Source organism: Mauremys mutica, chromosome 10 (genome assembly GCF_020497125.1).
Source record: "Mauremys mutica isolate MM-2020 ecotype Southern chromosome 10, ASM2049712v1, whole genome shotgun sequence".
Taxonomy (NCBI): Eukaryota; Metazoa; Chordata; order Testudines; family Geoemydidae; genus Mauremys; species Mauremys mutica.
The window spans coordinates 79,477,229-79,504,114 of NC_059081.1; the positions used below are offsets into that span (position 1 = coordinate 79,477,229).

Sequence of the window (26,886 nt, forward strand, 5' to 3'; positions counted from 1 at the left end):
AAACAGAAAGCCAAGTTTTAAACAGACTGTATTATATACCAATTTATTTCCATATAAACAGTTCCATTTCAGTTTGTAATTACAGCAGTGCCCCAAAACTCGGAGTTTTGAGCACCACTGTGACAGGCACTGTGTGAACGTATGTCCGAGAGAATTTTTGCCATGAAAAAATTACAATCTAAATAAACAAGACACACAAAGAGTGGGAAGGAATGAGGCGTGGAGCAGAAAAGCAGTCCCACTAGTTCTCCGTAGAGTCTTCCAGTAAGAGCAGCACAAAAAAGATCTGATATTTGTAATTTAAAAAGCAGGCAAACAACTATAATAAAAAACTGATTTTGACTTTGTGTGCATTTTAAAACCAGATCTGTTTTTCCCTAGTCACTAGTCATTTTTATTTTACTTCTCTGTTTTCATGCGTCTAGTCATAGATTCAAACGACAGACAACCCAATGGCTGTTCCTAGAATGAACATCCCAAATATGCAAGTATTCCATATAGCGCTGGTGGAAGAGAGAATATTTTGCGAAAGTATTTCACAAGAAATGAAAAAAATTCAATGGTGGTATTCATTTGGAGTTTTTTTGACAAAAAAAATTCACAACTTTTTTGGGGAGGGGGAAAGAAACAACATAAAATACTTTCTGCCTTTCTCCTGCTTTTGCCAGTGAGAAAAAAAGCAAGTTAGAGTGTTTTCACAATAAAACAACTTTTTTTTTTACAAGTTTCAAAACTATTTGTTTAACCAAAGAACAAAAAGTTCAGTCCAAGTAAAAAAAATTTCAAGAAAAGTTTCGTTTGTTGAAACAGCATTTTCTGTTGGGGGGGGGGGGGAGGGGGAGGACAGAATTTTCCACCAGCTCTAATGCTATATTTTTCCTGACTGAAGTCGGATTCAGAAATTACAAGTTCAAATTTGTTGAGACCCACTATTTCAGAGGCGATAGTGCACACTTCCAAAAATATGAATTAGTCTTTAACAGATGTGAATGTTTAACCAATGCAGTTACTTCATGTCACTCACTAACAAGGATCCATTGATCTTGGCATAGACAAATATTTAAAGTGCATATTATTTTGTTATGTTTTCTTAAAATGAGACGAGCTCTGCTGGCAAAGTACCAAATTCCAATAATCTTTCCAATATGTGTTGAATGTCCCAAATTTCTAGAGGAAGAGGGACAATCAGTACATTGCCTGAAAGCCTTCTAGTACTTAGGTTTTAGATGGTGAAGAACCAACAGTCTCCCCTAAAATGGCTCTACAGATTGATAAAAATTACTGGATTCTGGTACCTCTCCTTCATAGGTCATCTTTTAATCTTGGGACAGCATAGATATTGCCATCCTTCCTTCACTACCTCAAAACAGCTTTTCCATAAATGTGACTGGTGTCATTTTTAGTGTCACCAGAAATCTTTACATTGAAATAAAATTTGGCATTTCTTATTCTAGGAAATGCATCAGGAATTTTTTTAAACCTTAATTGTGGGGCAAAAATATCATATTGGCAAGTGTGACTAAACGGCTCAAGTGTCATGTCAAAAGGTATTTCCAACAAAGCCCCGGCCTTCTCATTTGGGGTAAAAGCAGAGTCAAGGTTATATAGTTCAGTTATACAATAATATGAGCATCTGTGATTAAGTGCAAATGATAAACGTAAGAATCTATGAAACCAGAAAGCCAGGCTAGCTCTTACGTATTTATTTACATTCAAATCTAGAGAGGGGAGGAAAAAAAAAGAAAAAAGAAAGAGCACACAGCTGCCATCCCAAAAACAGACCTCCCATCTGCCACCCACGATTTGCATGTCACCTTCTCCAGGCTCATTTGTACTTCATTAACTGCCATTGACTTAACAAGATTTATGCAAATGACACCATAGGAGCTCGCTAACTCCCACTGCAATCAAGTGATTATGTATGTACAATTCTCCACAGCAATGAAAAATTAATACATGACAAGCCCACTCACCGCTGAGCTGAGCTTCTTGCTTTTATTTTTCTTGTTGTGATTTTTTTTATTTGAATATGTCCTACTAATGGAGGTCTAGCAAGACCACAAAAATAAACAAAATGAACCTTCCCAAAACACTCCAACTAGAGAAGCTTAGTAGGGAGCATATGAATAAATAAATAAATAAATAAATAAATAAAATGGCTTGACTGATAAAATGGCTTGAGTTTTTAGAAAATTCACTCTCTCTGCAGGAAACAAAACTTAATTCTCATAAATGTTTTTCAACAGAGAGTAGAGGGGGTTATTTTTCCTATTTCATCTTGCATTAACCATTTATCTTAACCTTATAACAACAGCAAAGCCAGTAAAAGCTATTGTAAAGTTTCTTAAGTCTTTCCATTTTAAGCTCCTATTTCTTAGTTCTTCATAATCTTCCAGAAATTTCAACTTTTTGGCTGAATTTTTTTCTGGCTTTTATAGAAATAATTTCCCTGAACTCTGCTTGACTGGCATACAGCTTGAAATACAATATTACAAGATGCTACACATGTATATCTAAGGTTGCAGGAAGAATCTATTCTTGTATCTGAGAAATAGTATGTGTTCATGTAATTAAAGCATGTATCATCATGCACACACACTGAGGGGAAGAGTGAAATTCACGTGCATCTTTTTTAATTCTTGATTTTTGAGGTATTAACTGTGCAATCTTATTCTTTTAGCATAATTTTGTTTCTTTGTTTTTAATGGAAAATCATGGAACACAGAGCTATTCGGGCCAGCTAACAGGGCTAATGCTACTCTCCAGTGAAGCTTAAAGCTAGCTTCCCATCTTAAATCTGATTTTCAGCTCCCCTAAATTCCTGAAAAGAAACTGACCTTCCTGAAATTTCACAAGCTATATTTACTAGAGTAAATTTGGTAAAAATCAGCAGAGAAGTTTTCAAATTATAGTGTTTTGAAAAGTTACATGAAGTTCACTATTGGTTAATTTTTGGGGTGGGGAGGTTATTCACAAAAGCTTCAAAATGGCTCTAGCTAAACATTCCAAAATGGCTGTTTTATTTTGTTGGCACTTGCGAGTTTTTTTTTTTGTTTTTTTTTTAGTATCACTGGAGAAGTAATGAAGATACATTATAAAAGTATCAAAACAAATTGGGATACCCCACTGAGGATAAGCAAAAAAGGGCTTACCTAAGCTCCGAGTTATAAAAAGTAGCCATAGGAACATCCAGCCCATCAAGTTAGAAAGCAAGTAAGAACTGGAAAAAATATGATATGACAAACTGCTTTAAAAAAATTTAGTAGATGAAGGGCTGGTTGCTTTCTCCCTGGCTGAAGCCAGCTGTGGCAAGCTGGAGTTTTTTTGGAGAAGGCTGAAGCAAGCCCTGATTCTCAATCTCTGCACGTTAGACTGGAGTGGAGATGTTATAATAATAATAATAAATGGAGATATCCTATCTCCTAGAACTGGAAGGGACCTTGAAAGGTCATCAAGTCCAGCCCCCTGCCTTCACTAGCAGGACCAAACACTGATTTTGCCCAAGATCCCTAAGTGGCCCCCTCAAGGATTGAACTCACAACCCTGGGTTTAGCAGGCCAATGCTCAAACCACTTAGCTATCCCTCCCCCCTGTTCTGCACAACATAATGCACCTTAAGTGGCAAACTGCGACATTCAGGGTTTTCCCTCTCCTTATATTTCCCTCCTTCTTATTCAGAAGATGGGTCAGAGCAAGATGTCACTCCTGTGGAGCTCGTACCCAACCACATGTATATATGTTGCTCATTTAAAGGACTGGGAAACCCACAAAAAGCTTAAGCCAGATCTACACTACATATGTTTGCCAGCGTAACTATGTAGGTCAGGGATGTGGTTTGACTGACATTGCTGTGCTGGCAAAGGGCTTTGTATACATGCAGTTATACCAGTTTGTTTTGCTGGCGAAGTAGTGGAATAAACTCTGGCAGCAAAAACACAGTTTTGCTGGTATATACTGTCCCCCATTGGAGTGTTCTACCTATACAGCATATGAGCATAGCTACACCAGCAAAGCGTTCCCAGTGTAGACCTGGCCTTAGAGAAGAATCAAGGTTGAGAGTGGGTTTCCCTGCAGTCTAACATCCAAAACGAGATTACATTTTCTAGACAAAAAAATCTAGACCTTAAAAAGGTTAGAACATTTGAACATGAACAGATCCTGTCTGTTCCTCCCTGACATGGAATTCTTCACTCACTGATTCACACACCTGATTAACACTATCCACCCAACCTTAACGTTGCCCTCTAAAACCAGAGAGGATAAAACCCTATTTCTTATTCATAGGATCCATTTCTAATCTCCTAGAAAATGAATATTTCCCCCCCCCCCCCAGATTTTAGGGAGCAACACCAAGGCTGGGTAACTATATAATTCAGACGTAATGAGTGATGAAGGATCATCTAGGAGAAATGGGGGAACCAGATGGATCCATTATCCCATCCCTTTAACATTTGAACTTTCTTTACATGGTGTAGAATGCAATCTTTTGCCGGGGGTTGGGGAAACAGGGGAGTCAGAATCCATTGTAACATAATTTCAACCATAATTCTATAGCAAAGTTTGTTTTTTTTTATTTGCAAGTAAGTACTACTGCATAAACACCACCATGAAATTCTCCCCCTTCTCGCCAGACTAGACTCCTGGAGGAAAGGCTATTTTCTACTTTGCTCCTAAAGCACCGGCTTGCTAGCACATCTGCACATTATTACAGTGATGACTGCCATATAAGAACCTACACAATAGCATTGACAACAGATCTGAAAAAAAGCATAACGGCTACAGGCTTTTAAAGAAGGTCCAATGGCATAATGGAAGACTGTGTGTGCACACGTAAAGCTGGCAAAGCCATTACTCACGAGAGCAGTTTAAGGAATGGTCCTGCAGTCACAGGACCTTTAACATAGCTGGAGTCACTGATGGACAATAACCTCTAGTATGAGGCACTATTGCAAGGTCACAATTGGGCTAATAGGAGGATAAATACAGGAAAATATGGGGATGAAATAGAATTTTTTTTAACAATACAAGATGATATTCTTGCAACAGAGAGGTTATGAATATTGCCAACTGTACTGCATTCCTGAAGTAAAATGGATTTATCTTTCTACCTCCCTACCCTTTCCTTTTCATTTAAATAAACTAATGCTATTTTGGGGTTGTTTTTTTTAACCACTGCATGTAAATGTAAACACAAAGTATTACTCAAGTTCTTACATCTAAGAGCCCTCTTTGTTGTCTCTACCTGTCTCTTTCACAACCGTGAAACTGGAAAATAAACTTAAGAGTGAAACTTCTCAGGCAAGATTTTCGAACACGGCTTCTGAGCTACCTCCAAGTGCTTGCAATCTGTAAAGGCTCAAGCAATACAGCCATGTTGGCAATTTACCTAGATGCAGCTGTAATCAAGGATTCAGTGCTGATGAAAAACGACACTCTGAACAATTAGGCAAGTGCGACAGACATCCCATATTCAGGCATCTTTTCCGTATTCAGTGTATGGGAGGCGGGATGAATATGTGGGAGTAGTTACCTAAATAACTTTAAACAGACTTAGAGAACTTAATAGCAAGATCATTCACCACCTTCAGGATTTCAAGCACTGAATAATATTTTCCGACTTATGACTGACACAAGCTTTGAAAACGAAGCACATGGAGCAAATTAGCTTTAAACAAATTGTGTTACATTTTTAATAAACTGACAGCCTCAAACTAATCTCTCTTTATTTTAATGGTTGTTGAAAAATTCTCAGTTTGTATGTCTATTGTTTCCAATACTTAATGTTTCCTATATGAAAAACTAAGTAGCAGACTCAAAGATTATTTACATCTCATGAAGGAAAATAACTGAAGAAAGAAACTTATCAGGCAACCCCTATGGAAAATGAAAAAAAAAAAAAAGATTAAAATCTGCCAGTCAATTGCCAATCTATTCAAAACCAGAGAAGGAACAGAGGGTTCAGGTTCCCTCCGCTATCTTTTTTAGATAAAACTAAAGAATTATAGTAAAGACCTACCCAAGGACTTAGTATTCAACTAATGCCCTGAACAAGGTGGGGGTCAGTGGTGCCAAAGCTCCTCCCAGCACTCAATAGTCCGACGAAGTGAGTATTCACCCATGAAAGCTCATGCTCTGTTAGTCTATAAGGTGCCACAAGACTCTTTGCTGCTTTTAGCCTGTAAATGTCAATCTCCACTGGGTCGCATAGGTAAGTGAGCTGCTTTCATACATACGTTGATGAAGTGCCCTTGTTTGGTTAAAGTACCATTTTTCCCTAATGCTCCCTAACGTATGTAACTCAGGCTATGTCTACACTACAAGTACGACAGTGGCACAGTTGCAGCATTGTAGCTACACCACTGTACAACAGACACTTACTACAGTGACGGAAGGGTTTTTTCCGGCACTGTAGTAAATCTACCCCCTCAAGAGGCAGGAGCTAGACTGATGGAAGAATTCTTCCATCGATATAGCTACATCTGCAGTCGAGGTTAGGTTGACCTGTGTCGCAGAGCACATGACATTTTTCACAGCCCTGAGCAATATAGCTCGGTCAATTTACGTTTTAGGTGTAGACCAGGCCATAGCAACCCCTGATGGGCCTACTGATCTTAAGTGCAGATTACTATCTAAAAAAATGGAAAAAAGCCACATGCCAAATCCTCTGCAAATTCAATCTCCTACTGAGAGTTTGCAGAGCTGAAACTCATTGATGGTGAGTGCTGTGATAGACAAGTACAATCTTACTTCGCCTTGCTCCCCCAATCCTAGGGTGAACAGGAAAAGTCTTTTGACTAATGACCCACTGGATAATTGGTTGCTTACACTTAAATATATGATGAATAGGGTTAATAAATGAAAATCCATTCCCCAAACACTGGGGGGGAGGGGGAGGAGTGACACCCCTCTCAACACCCTGTGGGATAATTATCAGCCACTGGAGTCTTCAAACCAAGAGGTAAGAGTTCTGTGAAAAAGAAGTCCAGTTTATTGTATGCAGTGGATATTTTATTACATCCCTGCAAGAGATGTTTTTGCTCTGTATATGCATTACCCTAAGATATCCTCTGAAGAGTCCATTTTAGCTCAGATTCTTCTGACTCAGTGTAACTGAGCTCTAGAAAGAATGGCACCTGCAATTTTGAATAAATGTGCATCAACAATATTCCTCAGTTTCCCCCATTTCTGCTCTTGCATTAAGAGTAGCAGCCCCATTTCACTACATAGTGCTGAAATTTAAAACTCTGTATCTACTCAAAAATATTACTGAGCCTACCATGGCTAATACCATAAGTGCTAGAAATGTTTTTCGGGGGGAGGGAGGGGGAGCTTTGGTAGAAAAAGTTCTCCCTCTCACTCCATTCCTCCTCCAGTTCTGGAATTTCCTCCACTACTTGCAGTGCCAAATGTAAAGAGTTTCTGTGCTGGAATCACACAATAGCAACGTGCTTGATTACATTTGTCTACTAAAAATCTACAGTGATAATAGCACAAAATTTCACTACCTGAGGTGCCACAAAAAATTTTTAAACTGCTTTATAGAAAAGAAAATGCCACATACAAGTAGAGCTCAAAAGCAAAACGGGAGAATGTAGACCTGTCAGTAAGATGATGCAGGGAGGAGAGGAGTCCATGCCCAAGCAGGAAGGGGGGAAAACTGACCTGTAGAAAGCGACAAAAGAAGAATTGGTGGCAGCTGTGAAGGAAAGAATCTCTTCTTGTCTTTCACTTGGCACCTTTTCTACTAACAAACCCACACTTGAAAAGAACTTGCAACTAGAGCTAACAAAACTGTAAACTATCCCACACAAATGCTCAGCTCTCGCAGCTGCATGCTTTCAGATTAAATTATATTGAACAAGTCAATTATTCCATTCTGCACTACAGATTCCAATATAATCTTTCCCTTATGAAGCAGTGCACACAGTAACAATTTAGCATCCAGTTTCTGGGCTAATGAAAGTGCATCTAGGCTAGTAAAAACAGGCCAAAACAAATCCTTGAATTCAAGTCCTGTTGTGTAATGAGGAAGTTTAATTAAGGCCACAGATTACAGCTGTAAATGTTCTCTTATATAATAAGGTCTAAATGAAACTGAACCTAATCAAAGTTACAATTCCTTCATTAGCAAATTACAAACAAGAGCACACAGCTGACACACCGGCTATGATTATCACAACTAATTGCCTCGTTGTTACAAACCAGCCTGAAACAGTGTTCAGATGTCCGTCTGCAACAGCAAATTAGGACCACATCAGGCTATTTCTGCTATCACAAGGGGCTCTTGTACAGCGATCTGATTTACCCCTGTCGACTGGCAGCAAACGGCCCAATCAAAGCATTCTCTACAAAGGCAGACTTTGAAGCCAGCTCAGCCTAGAAACATGCTCCATATGCAGGCCGGCAGACTGCACTTCATTAGGCCTGTTGTCACATTTTCCCTCTTCTTATTCTAATGATCCTATTTTAATACACACAGGAACCTCTCCTAATTGATGTCAAGTGAGTGACTTCCACATTCATCACCAGAGCACATCAAACAAATCTTGGCACACAGGCCCAGCATCATAGTGTTTAAGACCCGAGGTGTGTCTCTAACTACAGGAAAGCAAAAAAGCAGCATACCTGTTTAATTGGGATTGCACGGCCACTTCCAATGCTATCTGTTCTGCTCTCCAGGACTTTCTTCTCTTTGTCTGGATCACTCCCTTTCCGAGACTGCAGAGCAAAATGAAAGTTCACACTCTGTTAAACATTTCGGTTGACATAGAGGGGATGCCCTGTTGAAACCATTGTTTTGAATGTATATTTTGAAATGAAAGATCTTAAAATGGTGTGACAGTCACATTACCTTAGAAATAAAATAAACAAGGTTTTTTCCCCAATACTTTCCTCTTCCACCCACATTTGAAAATTTGTTAAGTTTTGAAGTGCTCATATTTCAATTACTGGAAACCAAGAGGTCAGATAGGAAAATAATGCCTGCCAGGAGAACACATTTCAGAAACCACCTCTAATAGCTCCAAGGAAGAAAGAGGGTTCTAGCTTCCTACTAAGAAACCCTACTATATAAATGTATATATTTAAGTAATGTCTGAATGGTTCAAAATGCTATTAACTACTCAGATGTGTGATTTTATGATGCACTCTTGATTATATCAAGTTTCATTTTGTCCCTTATTTCTTTTGAATGGTTACAAAATAGTAACTTCAAAGTCAACCTAGTGGCCGATGCTGGAAAAATCCAATCTGTTTTGGCAAAGCATAAGACCACTGAGAAGCAAAATCTGGAATGTGTGTGTGGGGGGGGGGGAGGGGGGGTAGAGAGAGAGGAGTTTTTAAAAAGTCTGTAAATTGCTTTATTATGATGTTCTGTAAATGAAATATGAGCTCCACCTATTCATGAATTGTTTCAGGGGCTGGGGATTTGCAGTGTAATTTTGTCTGGCCATTAAGTAAACACACTGAAATTTAAGACGGACTCTAGATCCTTGTTCTTTACAGTGTGAGATGCACAAGCACAATGATTTTCTGACAGATTTATTTTATTATGAGAGAAGGATCTGAGAGTCATCCTCCTTAATAACCGCGCTGACAAGTGACAACTTCACTCCATTACTTTCCAATGGGAACATTACTCACATAAAATTGAAAATGGGGAAACATTTTCATGTGGGTTTCAAATCGCCAATGATATATGAAATGAATACACTTGTAGTGTCCAGCGCCACAATGGAGAGCTAATGAAAACCAGAGTGATGCAAGATGCTGCTTTGGATTTTCAATACAGTTAAAAAGAGATGTCAGAACAGACACTGAAAATAGGGGCGTAGATTAGAATCACACTCATTTTCCATATTAGGTTAGCCAGCCGGTGAAGGGATACAAGGAAGGAAGATCACCCAACGCACTTGCCTTGAGGGGGAAAGAGCGAAAGCAGAGAAAGATTCCAAATAACAACATTCAACTAAGCACATTAACCTAGCAGGGGACCTGTGCTTTTCCTGACTCTGTGCGAGTAGGCTCCTATCACTAGTTACTGTGGTTCAAGGTTGTGAAAGACATGCCAGGGAATTAAATAAAGAATAATTGAGAGAAAGCAAAACAAGTGGGACTGATGAGATCCAATTTCCAGGATAACTAACCATTGTTTCTCTTCCCTAAAATAGATTTCAGGAAGGTGAGGAAGGTAGCCAGTTATCCTTTAAAAGGGACATTAACAACTTGATATATTTTAAATCTATCTAATTTAAAAAAGAAAAACAGTTTCTAATGGAGCATGCTTTAAGTACTATGTCCTGATTTAAAAATATATATATGTAAATGCAATGGTTTTTCTGCTCCCCTATACATCTTTATAAAGGTCTTTTCAGCAAGGAAGTAATTAATTGAATATAAAGGGGAAGCAGTGAAAGTGTCTGTACACTAGGTGTTGTCAAATGCACAAAGTAAACATAATAGATTTTTTGATAGTCTATTAGCTAGTTATAATAAACGTCGCTATTATTTTAAACCATGGTAAACAACATTTTCAGACAAATGCAGATTTCAATTTGGAAATGGTTCTTTAACTCCTCAAATTGTGCCAATGTGGTACTGAGATCCCTAAACAGTGATGCGACTTATATGCTTCAGTATACAGAAACAGAAGTTGACAATGCAGTGGCAGCATTCCTAATGAATCCTCTCTGTTTAATAGTTCACACACTTTCCTTAGTAGTTCTACTAAAATTTCATTAAGGGAGTATAAAACTATAACACCACAGAAATGATCAAACAAACACCACCTTGCACTGGCATTCTATGCGGTCCATTACTCTGGATCAGACACAGCCTGGACAGAACTACAGTAGAACCCTAATATCTAAACTTAATATCCTATCACAATCAGTTATTCAGAATATACTTCCTTTGGTGCAGGAAGTGTTTTATTATGCATGTGTACAGCACCTTCCACAATGCAGATCCAAACCTGATTGGGAAGTCTGGGTATTACCAGAATATCAATAATAATGAGAAAAAGGTCTAGGTAGCACAATGGTTACATGTACTAATCCTTAAGTGCCACTTCAGTGATGCAGAGGTATCAATTTTAATTTAGAATCACTATAAAGTCACTCTTAAAATTGTGCAGTAACATTATCGAATAATGATATCACTGATAGTTAAATTCATATGAGAAATCAGATGCTTCTACTGACATATCATTGGCTGGAGTCTCATTCAAATCAGGTATGCAATCAGAGAAATAGTTACTATTACTATCCTATTCGTCATATAGATTGAAGTACACCCTAGGCAGGAAACGTATGCACATCTTAAATCCTAATATGAGATCTACAAACCTATGAATTTCATCCACTGATAGTAAATACAAGGTACAAGACACTTGCAGAAATGCTGCATTTATTGATTTGTTATGCTGCCAATGGAAAAAATAAACACTGCAACAACTCTGATATAGAAAGTTGATGTGTAGTGAAGATGTGAGAAGACCAGTTGCTGCATATACCATACTGTAACTTGACTATTTTTTTTAATTCTTCAAACCCATCCTCACTCTAAACACAAATAGGCCTGAGGTCACATGATCCATTTGTCATTTAAAACCATTTGGTAGAAGGGTTCCTCTCCAATGCTAACTGAAAACTACCGGTATATGTGGGGGGGAGGGGGAGAACATATCATAGCTGACAACCTGTGTCAAGTTTAGTAAAACTGCAATGATTAAGATCCATCCAACTAAACCCTTGCTCCCGACCAAAAAAACCAGAATTTTCTTATGTTTCTTATGTTACAAAACTGCAGTAAGAACTGAATCCTTGTTCCTCACCACAGTACTAATGGAAAAGTATTTGCTATCTATTCACTCAATAATATTATTCCAAGTGGCTAGACAGTTGGCATTATTTCCAAGGCATCCATGGTTTTGCACAAAGTTATTGTAAAACACTATAGTATGCAGTACTACATAATTAAATTACCTTCCATGTGTCACACAAGTAGATCACTTTAAAAGGTGTCTAAAACTTGTTTTTAAGATTATTTATACACACTTTTATGCCAATTACTTATTACTGGACAGCAATGAACTTTCATGATTATAAGAGGGGTTTTCCTTCCAAAATAAAGGTTTATGCAGGGCCAGTAATTAAACAATGTTAAGTATTATTCAGTATCAATAGTGTAATAGTTAATAGAGGGGGTTTATCAATGAAAAACTAAGGGTTTTGTTTATTATGACTACAGAATATATATATATATATTTTCCAATAAAAACATTTAAAACTTTAACATACTGGTTTTTTGGCAAATAGATTTTTAGTCAGTTGGCTTATGGCAGACAGAGGTTACTTTACGTGTTCATTTATAACTCTCTCCTTGAAGATAGGAAAGGCATAAAAAACCATTTATGCATCTCTTCTGCCTCTTCCAGTTTTAGGCCACCCTTGGTTTTCTATATCACCACTACATATAACCATCCCCACTGTATCCTATTCATATTAGAACAAGAACAAGCTGGCAGGCTTTTCTAAATGGAGCTGTAACCGTTTTCAGTTGTGAGTACTTTCAAATTTATTATCCTGCATTCAGTTCCTAGGATGACACTGACATCTAGTGGAGTTAATAATTCACAAGATCTAAATTTACAAATCAAAACAGACCACTTTATAAAAGGTCAGAACACAATTTCTGACAAGCTTTCAGATACCGTTTTTTAAAATGCTTTTGTAATATCTAGATAGTAATCCATTATAATTTTAACTACTTGTATGATGTTCTAGGGCCTGTCTGTATAACAATTTTAAACAGATTGTGTAACAGGTTGGTACTAAACATGAGGTGTGTCCAGTATGGTTTATACTCGGTAAACATGGCAGGTAACGGTGTTTTGCATTCACCAAATGTCTAGGCTGGCACATGTGTCTTCTAATAAATAATTCAGCACACTGTTTTTCTAACCACCACCCTAGCCATACGCGCACCAGTCTGGTCTCTTCTTCCTCCTAGCCAGGGTTCACCTTCCTACACACAACTAGTGGTGCTCTGTGTATGTTCCTCAGGCACTGTGTCCCTTGATGAGGCAGTATGGGACTTTTTCCCAGAAGGCACAGACACAAACACAGTGAGGTAGGTGTGGGTGTATGAACTTGACCGACACATGGCTGTGATGAGAAAAGAATTTGTGTGTGGGCACAAATCAACTCTGTTTGTTATAACCCTGTCAGAAGAGAGTTTTAAAGCTAAGTACAAAACCACAATTGTATTTGTCTTATAAAAATGGCCCACAATGGAACCACAATACTAAACACATGAAAATTCTTCAATTATTTACATTTCCCTAAATACTTATGCAGGAACATAAGAACTGTCATACTAGATCTGATTAATGTTCCATCTACTCCACTATCCTGTCTCCTACAGTGGCCAGAAGAAAATACACATAATTAGGATGTCTCCCAGAATTAAAAGAATGTGACGAAGAAACATGAATTGAAATATTGTATTTTTAAGCCAGTATGGAACAGTTTAGTTTTCTGGTACCATGTATAATTCACCTTGCAGAGACATCAGCTGAGAATTCTCTCTCAATATATACTAGATGCTTCCACAGTTGAAATCAGTAGGGTTTTTTTCCCCCGATCAGTTGTTTTGGACCAGAGGTCCAGATTTCTCATTGCTAACTCAGGTGGTGACAAAACTGGAGAATTTAGGCTTGAACAGAGAGGCCTGGGAAGGAAAGTCATGTATCTATGATATGGAATGTTTAACCTGCTGGGGCTTTATAACATATTGCAGAAGCTTCAGAATATCCTGAACAGAAATTGTTCCACTAGTAAATGATCAGTTTGATAATAGTGAAATACCTGGACCATGTTAGGAAACTTCACTGTGTCTAGATGAGTTTTCCAACATAAAGGAAAACCTCAAAATTCTTCAGCCTTTTGCCTTGAAACTAGTGGAACCTTCCTGGCACTTCTATTTAGACTAGACTAGCTTGTAGTCAGTAGTCAAACTTAAACAGCAACATTTGCTTTTCTGGCTCACTCACCGTGAAGAGGTTGGAGCGGCGCTTGGACTGTTTACGAACGGGTGTTGGAGTGTTGGCAGTGGGAGGAACATCAATCCGTAGCTCCTTCTGACTGGTGCTTGGAGTTGATGGAACAGAGGAGGAATAATCACTTAAGCTCCCTCCTCCATTACTGGTCTGCAATGATTAAAGTTAGTTTTAACAGTGTTACGCTGCTTTCAAGCAACCTGCAATTCACAGCATTATCTACTTAATCCTCAAATGGAGGAATGGTGTCTTGGCTTACAAAATTAGTGATACCTATCCTAGGAGCACTTGATAGCACTGTTAAACTTTTTTTAAAAAAATGCCATTTCTATTTACATTAGAGAAAAATCAGATGTTTCTGCTGCTAAGGTAGATACATTTTCATCTTCCACAATGTGACAAATTGGTTTAAAAACTTGTTTCAGTATACTGTAAAGCAATACATTTTTCAAGACATATTAAAAATAAAAGCTTAATTTTCCTACTTCAAGTTTGGTAGACACTTGGAGCCACATTCACCCCTGGTCATATGCAGAAACATTCGTAGGTCTTGCTTTCAGCCAGAGAGCAGGTACAGATTTCAAGTTAAGTTTAGAGACCACCCCACTCATTTCCTACACTGTGTCTTGCATATTAAAGTCAATTCTTTCAAAAAAGAACACCAATCCCTCCAAAAAAATTGAAATGTAAAATTTATAAATAGCAAAATGTTACAGAAACCACCCAACTAAGCACTGACGTTTCTAAATGGAGCTGAGTGAGTGCTAATCCACGGGATATGCCTCTTCAGACAACAAGAACTATGGGTAATTAATTTTTTTCAAAGATAACTAACCCTATTGGATTTTCACTCTTGCAGACAAAGTCACAAAGGAGGACTTTAAAATAAAACAGAACAAAAGCTAAAATAATCTGTAATCAGAAAAAAAAACCAATGGAATGCCTTGAAGTATGAAAGTAGTGTAATTTTTCTTTAAATTTGAGGACTAAATTACAACATAAGCAGCAATGGTAGAATTACAGTATCATCTTGAAAATACAAAAGATGGACTCATTTCAATAGAAGAAGGACATAGTGAACAGAACTCCTGACGGAGCTGGAGCTTGGGGAGTGGGCTCCAACACTGATAATTTAACCCTGGATTCTTGCTAGAGTCTAAGAAAACACGTGGTAAGTGCATGTAAGCCTGTGTGGCTACTTAGTTCAGAGTCTACTAGGTAAAGCTGACTTGCCCAGAATGGAATGAGCCTTGACATGATTTTCAAGCTGCAGGCATCCCAGACAGTAACAATGGAAAATGCAATCAGATATACTTTGAAATGATATGCTTGGTAACATTAGAACCTAATGCATTGTCAAATGAAACAAAAAGCTAGGTGGCATTTTAAGGCCTTCTGTTTGCTCCAGATAAAACCTAGGGACCTTTTCACATCAAGATTGTGGAACAGTAACTTGCTGGGATGAGCATGCAGGCATAAGATAAATATCTGCAAGGACAACAGGTTCATTGAAGTGAACTGCAATCACCAGCTATGCAAGGGATTTAGGACACATCTGTATGAATGGCTATTCTTCGCAGAATATAAGATATGTGTCACCGAAGTCTCATACCATAAAAGGAAGTCACACATCTGGAAGATAACCTTCCACATAATAAATCTGAGCCAACAGGTATCAAGTGGCTCCAAATCAGTCTGATTAGGACTTCATTAACCACCCACTGCAGTAGGGTCATTTAAGTGTCTCACGTCCTGTACAAACCCAACAGAAAAGCTGGTCTAACTTTGACATGTTCATTGCAGCCAAAAACAGTTATCAAATGAACAATGAAGAAATTTGTCTTTAAGCTACTCAGACAAATGAAGAGATTGTCCAATAGTTTCCACAGGGGCCGTCACACACTGGAATGCTAACCTTTTCAACTTTTAATCTTCTTCTTTAGGATCCTTTCAAGAAGCCAGATGGCTCTGAAACACCTGCCCAAAGGGCTATTTATCTGGATCATTATCCTCCCTCAGAGCCATGTGGATAGGCAGAGAAATTGTCAGCTCTGCTATTGAGCAGAGTGCCCTGTTCTGAGTCACCAATTTCAGCCAGCTCCCAAAGATGATGAGTTTCCTTATTGCCATCTCTAACAAGATTGAGAACTATATCTGCCTTGGCAAACATGGGGTTAATAAGATCAACTTTTGTCTCTCCCAAGACTGGTTAGGAACTGCTGTTGCTGGAGATATTGATGGGAAGGCATAGGCAGTTTTACATCCATATGAAGATGGCCTCTCCAGTGCATGCAAGAGGTGGTCTTTTCCTGATGCCTTGAGTAGATACTAGTAGCTGTTTGTTCAGGTCAATTACATGTGATAAAAGATTTAATACACTATTAAATCTATACACTATACACTCAGGCTCATTCCTGGCTGCTTCATCTGCAGTTACACTTTCCTTCCTTGGCAGGAAAGGGGCCACCAGGAATGCCTTGTGGGACAGAGCTCACACCCACACTGGAAAGGCTTCAGGATATATAGTGTGATATTCTCCTTTATTCACGGGAACCATAGTAACCTGATTGTCTGGTTTGATCAGGCCACCAACTTTTCAGAGTATTGTACTAACCCTCTGAAGGTCCTTGGTGAATCTAAAAATACCCTGATCTCCAGGATATTTATGAGAAGACTTTACATTTGGAGAAACCGAGTGCTCCAAGTACGATGGACCCTCTGAGTGAGCTCCTCAACTGAATAACGATTCAGCTGCTGTTCATACAGTTTGAGTTTGAAGAATCTGGAATTCAAAACCTAATTGACTATTGCCCCTGTGCTGCAACCAAATCAGAAAGGCTCATATCAACCCAACTCCTTGATGTAATTTGACCATGCAGCTTGAGATTACCAATAACCATGATACAGTAAGGCTGCCTCACATACAGACATGCCATAGACACTGCCAATACATCTATGACCATAAAGCCACCCAAAATTTGTAACATGATTCTTGCCAATGCCTGCTGGTGACAAAGATAAACTCTTTTTCTCATACTGCGTTTGGAAGAAAGGACAAGTTAAGTCAAGGCTCCCAGACTCCAATCACAGCTCCTGTATACTCCCACGCATCTTCTGGTGACTAGCTGGGAGGTCAGACAATTTACTTTGAACCACAGTGACACCAGCATCCCAACAGTGGCTGGGTCGATCCTCGTATCCCTTCCAGGTTGACAGATTATTCAAGTAGTACAAGATATTAATTTGACATCTTGTGCAGGTAAGTTGCTATCACTAAGTACTTCATAACAAGCAATGCAGATGCCAGGCCAGAATAGTATTGGCAGCAATGTTACAATATTATGAAACAGACTCTCCTGTCTGAGAAGTGTGCATGTAGCTAGTTGTCCCCTCTATAGTGTCTAGAAGAAATATGATGACCCCAGCAACACAATTGTTAATTATTCCCTAGCAGACAGTGAATGTATTCTCTAGATCTAACATAGAACAAACTCTTCCTGGGTTTTAAGGCACCTGGAAGTATTTGGAATAATATAATAAACTTCGTTTGATAGCATGGATTTGATGATATTCTTTGCCAGGACAAATTCAGTTTCCTGCATCTTCTATTACTGAGACAATAGAGTTTGAGTATATTCTTTGGAAGGTGAGCCCACTTCCACAGATCAATTTATGTCCTTTGCCTAAAGGTTTTGTAGTTTATAAGCAAAATGTTAACTTTGCCAACATGGGCATACTATTGGTCACAGTTTACAGTCTGAAAACACCACACCACAAAAGTCCAGCCAGTTTCAGCCACAGCCTGTGACTACCACACATACAGAGTATCCTCAAGGAAAATGGGTTTTTCTCCACTGCCTCTGCAAGAACCAGGCTGCAATGAGGATGCTACTGGACTCTCAGTAACCAGCCCAAAAAACAATTTAAAGGCACGGCAAATGTATCTGACAATGGAATTTAAGCCAGACACTTACCGAGCCCAGTCCTAGACATTTTCTAGATAAACAAATTAACTCAAGTTCAGTCTTCCCTCAATAAGGTCCAGGTGCCTGCTCCTCTCTCTATGTATCTCAGACACAGCCTCTGAGGTGTGGCAGAGCTTCTCCCTCTTATCAGGGAGTTGCTTTACCATTTCTTCCACCAGCTGCGGGTAACTGGGGGAAAGAAGAGCAGCATACATATGCTCTGTCACAGGCATACAATGAAGCGCCACAAAAACCCAGACAGTCTGAAAATATCCTGCCAAAAAGACAACTGATGTGTCCAACAAAAATGAAAAATATTTAGTCATAGAATTTTATTAATGGGGATTAACGAAAGGCTCTATCAACTGCTACAGTGGCCGAAAACATTTTATGAACAATGCCATCCCTGAGCCAGGACAGCATCTGACACTGCTAATAGCAGCAAAAGGGGAAGTGACCAGGCAACATGGATACCTGACTGGTTGGGGGGAAGGGAAGAGAAGAGAGAAAATGAGACAGAGGCACAACTGTGGGGCCTCAAAAGGTTCAAAATATGAGTCCAACGGCAGCTCTCGCATAATCTCACATTAGGTGGATGGACATGAGTGGGAATCCAATGAAAATACACTTTGAGAAGTATTTATTCTCCACCTTTCAAAATGATTAGAAAAAAGGAAAAAACCCCAAAGTTACAAAGAAGCAGTAAATACAGCAGAAACATTATGCATATTATGATACTGGTCTTAAATATCTCTTAATTTTTAGTTTATTTTTCTCTTGCCTTTCATATTTGTATTAACATTGAACAGTGTTGTGTTAAGCTGACAAAAGCAAGGGAACAATTAAACCTGCCTACTCCTAATGTTCCAAATATTTCAACAGAATGGAATTTTCATTCAAAATGGCACCAAACAAGATATTACAAAAATAAATATTGCAAGCCAATGTTGCACTATATTCACAATCTATTTTAAGATCTTTCAAAATATCAAACACAGTAAGTACAAATAAGATTATAATGTACACTTTTCGGGAAATTAAATTTAGATACTGGGGAAAGATTCACTAGCATACAAAGTATGAGATTGTTACGAGCGTTAAATGTAATGCAGGTATCAAGTTTGTATACATTATAATACTGATTGCAAATTAGTAATGCATTTCAGCATAGAAGGCAGCAGTTTAATTTTTTACCTAGTACTTGCTGGCTGTCAAACAATTTACTGTAATGTAAATAATTCAGCAAACATTCACAGTAATGTCACTAAAGGTGTATGGTTTCAATTGAGCACAGGAGAGATGGGTAATAAAATTGAACGGTGGTGCCAAATTTGAGACTGAAGTGTGTTAACTATTGAGCTGTACCAACTACTGTTCAGTGGATGATTAAACCAGGACAATGACCAAAGCACCGTAAGCTAATTAAAAAAGCAGAACAGCAAATCTTGTGACTGTAACGATCCCCCCACTCATACCAGCAGGCTGCAGAACATAACCAGCATGACCAAGGATTGTTTTAAAGCCAATTCCCAATAAAAATGTTTTGTCACAGCAGTTACTTAAAGCAAAGTCGAGCCAATTATGAACACACTGTTTTATACTAGAGATCACAGTACGCTTTTAGAAAAATCTAACTGCTGACAAAGCAGCAAAAAAAGTAACGGCTTTAAATGCACTCTAACATTCCATCATTTTCTTTTCAAAGCAAACATTTCATTCTGTACCTGGCTGATATGTACAGCAGAAACCTGGGCAGAACACACAGACGAGTGACTTGGAGAGTTTGGTAAAGATTTGCAGGGGCCTATTGAAAGCTGCTGTTTCTTCCTTGTTGCCACAATCTTCTGGGCAACTAAAAAACAAAAACAAACAAACAAAAAAAAAGAGAAAAGCATGTAAATGATTAAGCAAAAGAGTAGGATGCAAGGTATCACAATTCAAACGTGCACAGAACATAGACAAGAACTCAGGCAGGAAACAATTCTACACTACTAATCTTCAAGGTATGAGGTCCTAAAATTGAAGGTATCACTTCACAAAAATCTAAGCTGGCAGACTATTATTGTGTTCCTCTGTGGTGTGCTCATCATTGTGTCTCTTTGCATTTATTTCAGTCAATGGATATTTGAAAGTCAGCTTCATCCAACTAAAACATAAGGAAAACTAGAAATTCTTACCCACTTCTGATAATGGGTAGCGCTTCAACGGTTCTTATAACAAAGGAAATGTTAGAGCATGCTAGCTGTGCTAAGTATGGTTTTAGCTTGTCTAAACTTGCAAGTAAACACAGGTGTAAATTTAAAGTGCAATAGCTGTTCCTGAATAACTCCACGAACAAGGCACTCTTGTTCCGTAATAAGAGCGTCCACACATGGAGTTATTAGGAACAATTACACAGGAACCCATCACGTGGAGATAAACCCTTAAAGAATCCTGGTAAAAACATCTTTGTTGTGCCTTTACTAACACACTGGTGCAGGGTTACTAATTGATAACGGTTATGGAAATTTCTACTATATGCGCAACCCTAAACAGCATAGAATTCTTGAAAATTCACTGTTAATACTTGAAAACATGAGATGCTCACTGCATAAACATTAATATTTATATAATGAACACAAAGAATCCTGTGGCACCTTATAGACTACCAGACGTTTTGCAGCATGAGCTTTCGTGGGTGAATACCCACTTCTTCGGATGCAAGCATTCACCCACGAAAGCTCATGCTGCAAAACGTCTGTTAGTCTATAAGGTGCCACAGGATTCTTTGCTGCTTCTACAAAACCAGACTAACACGGCTACCCCTCTGATAATGAACACAGTATCACTCCTGTTTATTAAACCAGTTTTAAAACAGGGCTACCATATACCACTAACTTTGTCATGTTATTTTTTTTTTTTATAATTTCACCTTTTCCTGTTTATTTCCTATAGTAACTAAAATATTTCATTTGAAAGAGGGGATTAAAGGGTAAATTATTACAGAACATAGCTACAGAAACAATGCTCCACAATGAACTATATGTTGTGAAGAGCTTAATATTTCCTCCTCTATGGGGAGGGGAAGCCAAGAATGGGGACTGAATCCAAGTTCTGGACTAATCTCAGACTAAAACTGTTGTAGAATGATACTTTATTTCATTCCCCTATTTAGTCTGTTTCTCAGCTGGAATTAAGGAAAGGAAAAGGAGAAACCACCATTGCCCTGATTTTCATAGGTGCAAAAAATCTAGAGCTCCTATGAACATGAATGAAACTTGTGGATCACGAATCAGGCCATGTTGGCCAGTCAGCTTCCTGAAAACCACCACCAGTGGCCAGAAACCAACATTTTGGAACCCCTGCATTACTATATTTAATAAATATTCATTTTAAACTATTACAAAAGGTTAGTCAGTGGGAATGATCACTAGCTACTGTGTCAAAATGGGAGGAGGGGCAGAGGGGAGAGTGAGAAAGAGACTTAGAACTTCTAACACACCCCAAAGAGGTCAGACACATAAGGAGCAGTTACTTACCATGTACCAAAACTGAGTTCTTCAAGATGTGTGGTCTGTATCAAAAGTGGGTGCACACGCGCTCCATGTACCTGAGACCAGAAGACTTTTTGCTAGCAATGTCCATTACTCTATGCCTGCGCCCTTCTTCTCCTCGTGTGCCACTCCAGTTCCTTCTCTACAATGAATTGCATCTAAGATCCAAAGCAGAGAGGAAGGGGTAGTGGAATATATATAGCGACCACATATTTTGAAGAACTCCAGTTAATGTAAAAGTAAGTAACTTCTCTTTCTTCTTCAAGCGAATGCAACTGACAGTAGGAACAACCTTCAGAAAAGCTACTGAGGCAGCCTGGCCTTTAGCAGAGGAGCGTTTGTCAACTCATAATAGTACAATGCACCCCGACATCCACTTGAAAAGCCTTTGGGAAGGGATTGCTTCCCATCTCATCCATTCTGAGAATGATACAAATAGACTAGATGATTTTTTTTAAATAGTTTTGTTCTTTGTAGGTAGAACGGCATGGCTAAATGTATGCCCAAGGAGTGAACCCTTCTGTCTTCACTAACGGCATGAGGTTAGGTAGGTTGACTGACTGATTCACATAGAAATCCAAGATCTCTTCAGGAGAAAACTTAGGATGTAGCCTCAGTGCCATTTTATCCCTGTGAAAGACTGCATATATGGTGAGCTCCCTGTTAATCAACTCTTCTAGCTGAGGTGATGGCCACTAGAATGGTGACTTTAATGGATAAGTGGGATAAGGAGCATGAAAACAACAGTTCCAATGGAGGTCTTGTGAGTGCTGAGAGGACCAAACTGAAATCTCATGTCAGAATGGGCCTATTCACAGGTGTAAAAGTTCTAACCAGGCCTTTCAAAAAAGGTACTGTCACAGGAAGGTAAAAACAGGAGTAGTCAGAGGATGACAGGTGCTTATAGCTGCCAAATGAACCCGAGATGAGCTAATTGAGAGACCCAAGGTCTTTAAAAATAAAAGATACTCCAAAATAATAGGGATGTCACAGTCCTCAGGAACTGACGATTGTGAACAGATTGAAAAAAGTTTTCACTTGGCTGTGTAACATTTCCTAGTAGATTCTTTTCTACTATTGTCTTTAAAGTCCTTCCAAGCACATATTTTCTAGGTTTCATATCCATCCAAAAAAAACCAGGCTCTCAAGTGGAGGGAAGCTGGACTGCGATGATTGATTCTGCCCATCCTGGGTCAGTAGGTCCAGGAAGATCTGGGAACTAATGCATGGTCATGCTGACATCTGAGGATGGTTGGGGAATCAGAAGGCTGCCCAGGCCACCTGGGAGGAAAGCAATACAATCAGTACCCCATGCTGCCTGAACTTCCTCAGAACCTGAGGTGAGGGAGGAATGCCTGGGAAAACATACATCAGTTACCCTCACCAGGGAACTAGGAGTGCATCTTCTCCACAATCTTGACCCTGTGCTCCTGCAGAGCAATAAATTGCACATTTACTGTTTCCAGGGGATGCCAACTAGTGAAATACCCGGTTTACATGGAACTGTGAATCTCCCATTCACAATCCTGACAGAAATATCTGTTCAGGCGGTCTGCCAGCATGTTGTGCATCCCTGGCAGGTATACTACCGACAAATGGGGTGATTTGTTCGGGAATATACCAGTTCCAAAGCTTTATTGTTCCCAGTTAGCTGATGCAGAACACTTGACATGTTGTGTGACAGCACCTGAATAGGTAGGAACAGCCAAGCATCTGTGATCAATGTCTTCTCTGATGGGGGAGTGGGGGAAAGAAAGAATAACTAGGACCTAATCCTTGTTCTCCCATCAGGCTAAAAAAGCTCTCACCCTTGAGGGAGCTAGACTAGCTTGCTCATACTATTTCTGCTTGGGGAATAAACTGTCCCGAGCCAGGCCCCCAGGCAAAAAAGCTGAGTGGGGACACAGCTGGACCTCGTCCTTGAAGAAAGTGGTATAAGGAGGTTCAGAGGTTAAAGCCTGAAGCTCAGAAACCCTTCTTGCTGAAGGGATCGCCACCAGGAAAGCAATCTTCCAGAAGAGTAGCAGAATAGCCATGATGTCAAAGGCTTGAAGGGTGGCCTAGAGAGACTAAACAGAACGAGGCTCAAGTCCAAAGTTGGGATGAGTCACAAACCTGCGGATAGAGCCTTTCCAGCCCGTTGATGAATCTGCCTGTCATTTCCTGTGCGAAGACTGACCTGCCATGCTTTGGGGGATGGAAAGCTGAAATTGCCACCAAGTGGACCTTTCTAAAGGACAGTGATAGGCCTTGGAATTTTAGATGGAAGAGGAACACTAGGATGGACTGCAACAATGCCTGCATCAGAGAAAGGCTTCACTTGACCGCCCAACATGAGAAGTGTTTCCATTTGGCCAGGTAGGTTTCCCTGGTAGAGGGTTTTCTACTAACTAGCAAGACCTACTGCACATGCTCAGAGCATGCCCTCTCCTCTGGATTCAACCATACAACAGCCATGCTGTCAGATGTACAACATACAACAGCCATGCTGCCTGTGGGGTTCAGATGGATGAGCCTCCCTTGAGCCTGCGAGATCAAGTCTGGTCTGAGGGGAAGACTCCACGGAGCTGTGACTGCTAGGTCTGGGAGCATACTGAACTAATGATAGTGAGGCCATGTGGGGACAATCAGAATGACCTTTGCATTGTACACTTATTTTCAGGAGAACCCTGTGAATTGGCAGAAAAGCGTACAGCAGGCCGTCCAACCATGTATGGAGGAAGGCATCTGATAGAGCGCCCTTGCACTGGTCAAGTCTTGCATGAAAGAGGCCACATTTCTTGTTCTCTGCAGTGGCCAACAGATCCACCTAGGGAGTCCCCCACCTACGGAAGATGGCACTGATTACCTCTGGGTGGAGAGACCCCCTTGTGGTGAGAAAAGAACCTGCTGAGGCAATCTGCTAGCATGTTCCGTTCCCCCAGCAGGTGTGTGGCCTCTGTCGATGGAATGTTTCACGCAGAAGTTCCATAGCCAGACGGCTGGCTTCCTGATAAAGGACCTTGGAGTGGGCCCCTCCTTGCTTGTTGACATAGATCACCACCACAGTATTGTCTGTCAACATTTGCACCATCCTGCCTGCAAGCTGGGGGAAGAACACCTTGCATACGAAGTGGATTGCCCTAAGCTCCTTCACATTTATGTGTAGGGGCAATTTGTCTCTCATGCAGAGACCCTGAGTCCTGAGGTTGCCTACCTGGGCTCCCCAGCCTAGGTCCAATGCTTCAGATACCAGGATAATCGCAGGTTGCGGAGTCTCAAAGGGCACTTCTGAGAGGACAATCACTGGGTCCAGCCATCACGTCACGGAAGCCAGGACTGACCTTGGGATGGTAAGGATTGAGTCCAAACGGTGTTTGCTTGGTGAGAAGACCGACGCAAGCCACATTTGGAGTTGTCAGAGGTGTGACCGTGTGTGTCAAATGATCTAAGTGCACACTGCCAAGTGGCCCAGAAGCCGCAGACATCCCTGGGCCATCATCAGTGGACAAGCTAACGGCTGAGAGATCAAGTCCGTGATGGCTTGGGATCTGGCCGGAATGCCCGGGCTTGGGAGATGTCGAGCACTGCTCCTATAAATTCTATCCTCTGTACCAGGATCAGCGTTGATTTCTGCTCGTTTATGAGAAGGCCCAGAGCTCTGTAGATTGTCATTACACCATTGCAATGCTGTTCTGAACTTGGTCGCTCGAATGGCCTTTAATCAGCCAGTTGTCGAGGTACGGATAAATTTGCATTCTTCTGCACCTGAGGAAGTCATCCACCACTGCCATACACTTTGCGAAGACTCTTGGGATGGCCAAGAGTCCAAAGGGGAGCACCGTAAAGTGGTAGTGTTTGTGACCCACCATAAACTCTAAAATCATCCAGCGGTAGAAGGTTAAAGGGCCTCACGAGTACCTTGTCAGAGGAAGATGAGGAAGATACCACTTGTGGGGGAGCAATGGGGGCTTCTACCTCTCCAGAAACTGTCTTTGCTGGGGGAGGACCTGGGGTCTCAGACCTGTGCTCCGAGTTGAGGTCTGCTCTGGTACCAGCTGCGGCGGGATTGTGCTATGTGTCTCGGATATTGCCACTGAAGGTGGGTGGGAGAAAGGTCTCGGTACCACCAGAAACCCCCACGGTTTCCAGCATTGCCATTGGTCTGGCCATTGACCAGGGGACCACAGGCCCATGGGTAAGACAGTACCCACATCAGTCTGGTATGCCAGGGGATGGTACCTCTTTTGCGGGGGCAAGGTCTCGGAGTCTGATGAGGAAGGCCACAGAGGTGCACCCATGGAACACTCCTGCCAGCTATGATAAGATGCTCTGGCACTGGGGACTGGCTATGGGAGACCAGTGCCTGGACCTGGGTACCCAGGGCTGGGAGTCCAGGGATTAGTGTTGGGACACCTGTGAGCATCGTCTCCGGTTGGGAGATCGGTGCCACTCTGGGGACAAGTGTTGGGAGGCGGGAGAAAGGCATTTAGGTTCTGGTGACTGACGTTTGGAGTCAGAAGCTTGATGTTGGGGCTCGGGTGACCAACACCTGGGGGATGGCAACTCACGCCAGCCAGCCAGAGAATGCCATCTCGAGACTCAGGACATGCTTGGGGACAGTGGATGGTGCTGTGTAGGTGACCACTACAGAGACCCTAATGCATTCTTGTGCCGTGAGACAACTGTCTTAGTCAGCTTGGTAACTGACTGCCAGTCGTGGGCAGAACCAGCAAAGCCATGAGGTCCTTGGCTACCTAATAGGCCTCATACGTGGGTGGCACCCTAAGATGTGGTACATCTCTGCCGGGTGTACGAGGTCAGTCCCAAGCTGGGCTGGCCGCTGGTGAGGTTTCACACATCTGCAGAGACTGCGAGCGGCCAGGAGAGGGTCACAACTCACTTCCTGAGTCTTTCGTATTTCCGTGAGCACTCGGGAGAGCCCTCTCTCGGTGCACTTCTTTTGTCTCTTTCCTTGGTGCCAGGGATATTGAACGGTGCCGAGGAGGACACAGTGGCAGAGGAGTCCCGAGCACTGAGGAGGATGTGCTCGGTGCTGGGTCTGACGGACTTGGCTCAGAAGCCTCAGCACAGCTTCCATCAGGACAACTTTGAGTCTAATGTCCCTGTCCTTTTAGGTCCGTGGGCAAATCCTGCACTTATCACAAATGTGGGCTTCCCCCAGACACTTCAGGCAGCTAGAGTGAGGGTCGCTGTTCCTGAGAACAACGTCCAGTAAGGGGACTAACTAACAGTAAGAAACTATACTACACTAAATTGTAACAACAACTATTTACAATGGAAATGAGGAGAAAGCACTGGAGGTTTGCCGAAGCAAGAGCACTGTTCC

At 40.6% G+C, this 26,886-nt stretch overlaps 1 protein-coding gene across 4 annotated transcripts in view; it reads right to left on the reverse strand.

Annotated features, from left to right (window-relative positions):
* Window positions 1–26,886, reverse strand: part of AGAP1 (ArfGAP with GTPase domain, ankyrin repeat and PH domain 1) — a 645,107-nt gene that overhangs the window by 267,521 nt on the left and 350,700 nt on the right. For all 4 annotated transcript variants that reach the window (XM_045032567.1, XM_045032566.1, XM_045032565.1 and 1 more), the window contains 3 exons: window positions 19,749–19,876; window positions 14,054–14,209; window positions 8,626–8,718 (listed from right to left, as the gene is read on the reverse strand). In XM_045032567.1, coding sequence (XP_044888502.1) covers window positions 8,626–8,718; window positions 14,054–14,209; window positions 19,749–19,876 — 377 coding nt within the window. The remainder of the gene's footprint in view (window positions 1–8,625; window positions 8,719–14,053; window positions 14,210–19,748; window positions 19,877–26,886) is intronic.